At 42.1% G+C, this 8075-nt stretch overlaps 1 protein-coding gene across 1 annotated transcript; it reads right to left on the reverse strand.

Moving 5' to 3' along the window:
• Positions 1-5422, reverse strand: LOC115670974 (ankyrin repeat-containing protein BDA1-like). Its single transcript, XM_030592401.2, has 2 exons — positions 4812-5422; positions 1-1104 (listed from the first exon to the last, which is right to left on the reverse strand). The coding sequence occupies exons 1-2, from the start codon at positions 5376-5378 to the stop codon at positions 217-219; spliced, it is 1455 nt and encodes a 484-aa protein (XP_030448261.1). The 5' UTR covers positions 5379-5422; the 3' UTR covers positions 1-216.
• Between the last annotated feature and the right edge of the window lie 2653 nt (positions 5423-8075).

An 8075-nucleotide genomic window follows, 5' to 3' on the forward strand; every position in this document is an offset into this window, starting at 1 on the left:
ACATCTAAACTTCATCTTTTACATAAATTCAACACGCTTAAAAACATTTATTGTTTTCACTAGCACAAACACACACATGCATACTCAAGCGCATCGTAGCTTGGTTGTCTAATCGGCACACCGAAGAATACATATTGTATAGCATCTCCTCCTGCATGCTCATAGGGCTCAAGGCGCTTCTTCTAGAATCAACACATTTGCAGCGATATACAACCACTAAACCATAAGATCCTCCGGCTTGCGTTCTGTCGAGGCTTTGCGAACCCATTTCTGGACTTTGCGTACCAATTTCAGGATTAAGCGAACAACGTGGCACAGGAAAAGAAGAGCCATCAATACAACCCATGCTAGCACCCCAATTGTAATTGCACCATCGAAAGTTAGTGGTTCTTCCTCTGGTTGGTGGCCAGAAATGGAGATGGGATAAGTTGTAGAAATGGAGATGGCATAAGTCGCCGCCATGAAGGTTATCGCAACCCACATTATCAGCATTGCAATCCACGTGATGATACGACGCTGCTTTAGAGGAAGACCGCTTATGAGAAGTATAATGATGCTAAGCGACGCGACAAAGCTCACCGTGTTACATGTTAAGAAAAGTTTGTAACCGTACGGGTACCTATATGCCATTATGGACTTGCCCACAGTATGCCATGTATTATTTTCATTGCCTGGGACATCGTCTTGCCCAGGGCCGCCAGGAAGGGTAATATTGGAATAACCCACAGTATGCCATGTATTATTTTCATGGCCTGGGACATTGTCTTGCCAAAGGCCACCAGGTGGGGAAATACTGGCTTGGAATGACATGGTAGCTAGCAATGTCGCTACCACCATTAGCGTCTTATGCATACTATTTTGCCACTTTCTCTTTCTTTCCTTTTCGTCCTCTTCCCCTACAGGTGGATGGAAGGTGGTGACCGTGTTACTTGCGTAGCCTAGTCGTCCAGATGGGTCGTGTTTCTCTAAAGTTTGAGGAACAGAAAGCTTAATCTCTGAGGCTCTTCCTGCACTTTCGGCTTGTGCCAATAAACTGAAAGCTGTGAAACCTCTGGAGTTCGTAATGTCTGGGTTTACTCCATTATTAATCAGGAAGTCTATAGTCTGCAGAAGAGTAACAACAGTTACATACATTTCAGGATTAACTTTGGTACTAGTGTTTCAGTCTTGTATTGTTTACGACTATTATTTGGCGCCTTCCCAAGGGACTTGTTGAATCTCTGCTGCTATCTCTAGTTTAATGTTCCTTCTAATCTAGATAAAATTGGCATGAAAATAGCGTGAAGTGTAAAGTTGTTGTTCATTATCTGGACTAGTTACTTCTTTTCCGAATATCATAATCTTCGGGAAAATTGTCTAAAAAGTCCTAAATCTATTGCACTTTTGCCAATTTAGTCCTAAACCTTTTAAGTTTGCTAATTGAGTCCATCTGGCCAATTTTGGCCGCCCAGAGCTGACGTGGACGCCGGCTAGCTAACGCTAACGTGGCAATTTTTTTAATATTTTAATATTTTTTTCGAATTTTTCTTTTTTGGGTTAATACCACCAAAAACCCCAAACTAGTACGCGTGTGACAATTTTACCCCGAACTTTTTTTTTACCACCAAAAACCCTAAACTTGTACACCTGTGACAATTTTACCCCGAACTTTTTTTTTACCACTAAAAACCCTAAACCGGTACACCTGTAACAATTTCACCCCGAATTTATCACAAAAAACCCCAAACTGGTAAATCCGTGATAAATTTACCCTGAACTATTTTTTTGATCACGAAAAACCCCAAACTGGTACACCTGTGACAATTTACCCCGAACTAATAATTTTTTAATATTATTTTTTATTTTTTCAAAAAAAAAAATTTCTTTTTTTTTGGTTCATCTTCAACCTACGGCCGGTCATTTGGGCCAGGCTGGCCGACAGAGGCGAAGCCGGCGAGGTCGGCCCCGCCGGCATTTTGGCGAGCTTGACCATCCGGCGCCGGCAAGTCTCGACCTCGCCGGCGCCGGCGAGGGCCGCCTTGCCGACGTCGGGCGAGGGATGGCCTCACCCGACGCAGGTGAGGGCGGCCCTCGCCCGACTCAGGCGAGGGTTGCAATCGCTGAATCTGGCGAGGGCGACCCTCGCCTGCGTCAGGCGAGGGCTACCCTCGCCCAGCGTCAGGCGAGGGCTACCCTCGCCAGCGTCGGGCGACCCTCGCCGGCGTCGGGCGACCCTCGCCTGCGTCGGGCGAGGGCTGCCCTCGCCGGTGTCGGGCGAGGCTGTCCTCACCCGCCAAGGCAAGGGCTGGCTTCGGCCGACGCTGGCGAGGGCAGCCCTCGCCCGACGCAGGCGAGGGCAGCCCTCGCTCGACGCCGGCGAGGGCGTCTCTCGCCCGACGCCAGCAAGGGCCACCCTCGCCAGTGCCGGCGAGGCCAACCTCACCGCCTTCCGTCTCTGGCCGGTCGCCGGTACGGCGACCGGCCAGAGGTTGAAGATGAAGAAAAAATAAAAGAAAAGAAAAAATAAAAAAATTAATAAATATTCAAAAAAATAAAAAAATAATATTAAAAATTTAGTTTAGAGTAAAATTGTCATATGTATACCAGTTTGGGATTTTTTGTGGTAAGTTCCGGGTAAAATTGTCACAGGTGTACCAGTTTAGGGTTTTTTGTGGTATGTTCGGGGTAAAATTATCACAGGTATACCAGTTTGAGATTTTTTGTGATAAAAAAAAAGTTCGAGGTAAAATTATCACACGCGTACCAGTTTTGGGTTTTTGGTGGTATTATCCCTTTTTTATATTACTTTCCTTTTTTTTTTTTTTCTGGTCTTCTTCCCTCTAGTGAAGCTCACCCTTGCCGGCTGCCCAGCGACAGCAAGGCTGACCTCGCCTAGTGACGGCGAGGTCGACCTCGCCGAATTTGGGCGAGGTCGGCCTTGCCTTGGTTGGACGAGGGAGACCCAAGCGACGGCGAGGCCGACCCAGGCGACTGCGAGGTTAGCCTCGCCTAGCCAAGGCTAGGTGGACCTCGTTGTCACTGGGCGAGGGAGACCCAGGCGACAGCGAGGCTAACCTCGCCGATCTGGACCTCGCCCAACCAATGGCCGGCGACCGGCCAGAGGGAAGAAGACCAGAAAAAAAATAAAAAAGGGAGAAAATAAAAAAAAAATCGAAAAAAATGTTAAAATATTAAAATATTGCCACGTCAGGGTTAGTTGGCACAGTCGGCATCCACGTCAGCTCCAGACGGCCAAAATTGGCCGGATGGACTCAATTAGCAAGAAGTGAAAAGGTTTTGGACTCAATTGGCAAACTTAAAAAGTTTAGGACTGAATTGGCGCAACGGGTTTAAGAATTTTTGGATAATTTTCCCCATAATCTTTGATGAATTATAAATGGATACCTTTTAGCTTCCGAATATTTCTAGGACACAGATATCCTAGAAGGGAAAATAACACAAATAGTCCATTAACTATGGCCTAATGTGCATCGTCCTTGAACTTTTAATTTGTTCAATGTAGTTCTCGAATTAATCCTATATTAGAATATTGTCCAAAAAATCTTAAACTTATTATACAATGGCCAATTCAGTCTTAAACCTTTCAATTGTGCTAATTGAGTACTCAACCTTTTGACAATTTGCCAATTCAGTCTCAAGCCTTTTAATTATGCCAATTTAGTCTTAAACATTTTGACGATTTGCCAATTTAGTTCTAAAGCTTTTGACAATTTGCTAATACAGTCCTTTCGGCCGATTGTCCAAATAATAGGTTTAGATTTAGGACTAAATTTGCAAATCGTCAAAAAATTTAAGACTAAATTGTCACAATTGAAAGGTTTTTGGCTGAATTGTCCATTGTATAATACATTTAGTACTTTTTAGACAATTATCCCATTCCTCAATTTTCAATTTAGTTCCTAAACTTTCAATTTGTTCAATATAGTCCTTCAATTATCCGTGAAAAAAGTCAAATGTTTTCATAATTACACTATTGCTTGGAATTTAAGAATTTTTTTATTTCAATCCATTTCCTAAATCAACAAAAAAATTTCACCTTTTTTACATTTATAAATATTATGATAGTTCTATTTAAGCATATTTTAACTTATGATCTCTATAGTAGCAAAAGTAGAACCTCATTCAAAGTTGTACCAGGTCGATAATCCTGCTATTTTTATTTGCTAATTTACAGATATTACAAAAATTATTGAGAAAACACGAAACAGAAAAACTTGAATTTCTAATCTATCTAAAAAATTAGGAACGAGATTTAGATTAATATAAGTATGAGAAATCTATAATATAAGACTATTGTTGTTAAATATTCTTATGGAAATACTTATTTTAGAGTTGAAAGGATTATGCATCCAATATAACTCTAACCTTTTTACTATGATAGAGATTATAAGTTAAAATACACTTAAATGGAACTATATTAATATTTGTAAAAATAAAAAAGGAAAAAAAGATAATAAAAAAACAAAATATATTTTGTTGATTTAGGAAATTGATTGAAACGAAAAGATATTTCAAAATTTGGGTAATGGTGAAATTGTGAAAACTTGTAAATAGTATCGAATGACTTATTTGACTTTCCTATGGAAAGTTGAGAGACTAGATCAAACAAATTGAAAGTTTAAGGACTAGATCAAACATTTATGAATTATTCAATGACTAAGTCGAATAAATTAAAAGTCCAAAATATGACATTATATATTGGGTCAAAGTTTAAGTACTATTGTGTCATTTTCTCCCATCCTAGAACCGCCTCTTTTGTTGATAAGCTCATTGAATTTGACTAATACAGAGGCTTGGTTGTATGAACATACCTCAGTTTGTCTATCTGCAGCAGCCAAATGCAAAATCGAGTCGTCATATTCGTCCCTCGAGTTGATGAACTGCTCATCGCCCAAGATATCCATCAAAAGCTTCAAAGTTTCTAGTCTGTTGTGCTTCACGCATAAATGCAAGATCGTCTGGCCATGTTCAACGACACTACGGGCTGCATCAGGTCTCGCACGAACCAAGATTTCCAACACATCCACATGCCCTTTCATGGCAGCGACATGAAGAGGGTTTCTTTTGTATTTGTCGCGGACGAAACATATTTCAGGGCTGACTCCTAACAAGCTTTCCACTACTTTAAGGTACCCTTTTGCTGCCGCGAGATGAAGAGGCGTGGATCTCTGAGAATCCTGCTCTCTAGCCAGCTCGGGCTTCCGAGCTAGGACCTCTTCCACGAATTCCAAGTGTCCAAGCATGGCTGCGATGTGCAGAGGAGTCTCGGTGTGATTCCCGGTCAAGATTCTATCGAGAAGCAGCTTATCTTTTCGGAGCAAATCAAGCAAAGAATGTACGTTTCCTTTCAGGGCGGCTTCGTAGAGCTCTGACTCCATGTTTGGCTCTCTAAAATGGGAGTTTCGGAGTACTTACTACTCCATTTGGGGACTTGAATATATATTGTCACGACCAAGTCAACCTTCACGGTGGGCTTGACGAAGACCCAAAAACGATTGGTAGATATCTGTCATGTGCAAGTATGTGGGCTCAAGTCTCCGCTGAGCCTTGACATCCTTTGATCATGTAAGGCAGCCACACTCTAGTCATGAAAATTTTATCGTCAAATAATTTCATACACACGAACATGTAATTACTTTGAAAGGACATGAAGTGACAGAAACGATCTTTACACTGAGGCTCGCTCAATCGGGATGAGTCGTAACCTAGGCACTTTCAGAGAGATTATTCTTCCATATGGTTTGTGTTAGGAAGATGGTGACAATAAGAATAGTATCATTAGCACGTAAGGAGTCGGTTTTCTCAACACGGTAATCCCAAGTGATTTCGAGCTTGCAAATGGTTTAAGCTACCATTCCCACAAAGTGCTTTTCTTATGGTATGCTCCCTCTAAAACACAGGCAATAGCTTTGCCATGTCAGCTGTTGACGCGGTACTATGAACACGTGTCAATTTGTAAATGGATCTAAGCAGATAAATCCTCACTACATTAGCTGCTGTCGTGGTACTATACAACACCGAATATTTTCTCAAACCATAAAAAATATTCCCCAGCCACCACAGAAATGGTTTTCTCATTTAGATGAAATGCCTTGGATGTTTCGGAACACAAACGCTTGGCAGATGTAGCTGGCGGCTCTATAGACCCAGTCATACTTGGCAGCGCAGATTGGTCATAGACATTTGCAATCTACTTACGACTGGTTTTCGACGGAATCAAGAAGTGTTAAATATGTCTTAAATTTTATGTACTCGGACCGGTTCATCACCCGACCCGACATATTTTTTATGCGACCCAAAAATGGAGAAAAAATTGAGATTTAGTTCGTGATGAGAAAGGGTTGGGCTGATAGGTCCAACCTGGAGCAAGCGAACAAATCTCTATGGCGGTCCGCCCAAGCTGGAGCAAGCAAACAGATGTCTTGGGGAGTTCGGGGGCTATGCCCCTTTGGAAATTTTTTGGGGAGCCCTATTTATACCGCGGCTAGGTTTTTTCATTGAAGAAGGGAGATTTTCGTTTTGGAAGAGATTTGTGAGCGGTGAGGTTTTGTCAAGTCGTTTTTTCGACTTCTGAAAATTATACTCTCTTTGATTATGGTGGAATCTTGTTTTGCATCGCCCGTGGACGTAGATCACGTTGCGATCGAACCACGTAAATCCTTGTTTTTTATATTTGCTTTGCCGCGTTGATTTCCAACAAGAAGAAACCCGCGGTCTCTTCTTCGACTTCGTTTGTGCGAAAACGAATTTTGATATGTTTGAAAGTCCTTGCCGTAAATTGCACTGAAGGAAGCTCCCTTTCACTTGATCGTCACTTCTCTCGCAATACTCCATTGCGACATGTTCTTCCCTCAAGCCACGACAAGACATTTGTCACACAATCCTTGGACGTGATTGGCTAAGATAAAAGACCCCAATTCTCTACGGTACTTTCGCGGAACAATCAGAGACATGTCGACACCATTCCACTCCGTTTCGCCGAACAATCAGAGCTCATGTTATGGTCTTATATGGGCCTGCACATCAATTCTTCAGCAAGATTATTCAACTTTCTGGATTGTTGTTGGAATTTGTGATTCGATTTCTAGAATAGTGTAGCATGCAGAAATATCTGTAGAATACTAGAGAACTCTGGATGTATACTACGAAAAATCTAATCTTTGGAGGAAGGTGAAGTTTGTGGTTCTAGCTTAGTTTGTGGCGTTTAGGAATTGTGGTGAAAATCTTCCAAGGCATGCAGTGGATGTGCTCTATAAATAGAGCTTGGATTGATCGTGGCGGTGAGCTGGGGAATAGAGCTTGCAAAGCTTTTCATCCCTTAATCTACTCCTCCCCCAACACCATTTGGAAGACCGTTTCCATACACCACTGAAATTATATTTCCTCCTCCCATAGCATTGAGCACACGACTATCCCCTTGTCATCTTGTCCTCCTCTGCCAAATATATCCCGCGCACATATACACTTGCACATTCAAATCACAAACTATCGGTGGTATCGAAAGCACGCTCCCAAAATCAACAATTGTGTTGGGGCGAAGCTTGATACGAGCAATAGGGTCGCAAGTTCATTTACGGCTAGTCTTTCCACCAAAATAGTCGCAAATGATTTGGAGCTAGCAAAATAATTTAAGCACAATCAGCAAGCAGCATTTGATTGCCCGTTTCTGTTCAAACACCAACGTGTTTTTATGCATCTCGTGGGTCTGTGCAGAGATTCATTTACTTGGAGGCATGATCAGCAAAAGGAAATGATCATAAATTGGAGAAGGGAAAGCCAAAATAGTCTGAATCAATTTGCCCTACTAAGTTTCTTCCCAGATAGAAAGAGCAAGAAAACCGAGTCATGTGACGAAATTAAGCATGTTACCCGCATCACTTGCTCCACTGCATTCAGAAGGCATTGCAAAGAATTCTTGAGAAAGTTCCGATTCTTCCTCTCATGACCGATGTAAAAATTTAGTTGGCACGTAATCTTTTATTTTGACATTCAATTTTTTAACAACAAAGGTGGCGAGCAATGTACATTAGGAGGACGGAGATCCTCCGCGCCCATTGCTGGGGACGTCGCGGGGC

This window comes from Syzygium oleosum, unplaced genomic scaffold, assembly GCF_021117445.2.
Source record: "Syzygium oleosum isolate NSW1041296 unplaced genomic scaffold, Sole_v2.1 Sole_v2.21, whole genome shotgun sequence".
In the NCBI taxonomy this organism is placed as follows: domain Eukaryota; kingdom Viridiplantae; phylum Streptophyta; class Magnoliopsida; order Myrtales; family Myrtaceae; genus Syzygium; species Syzygium oleosum.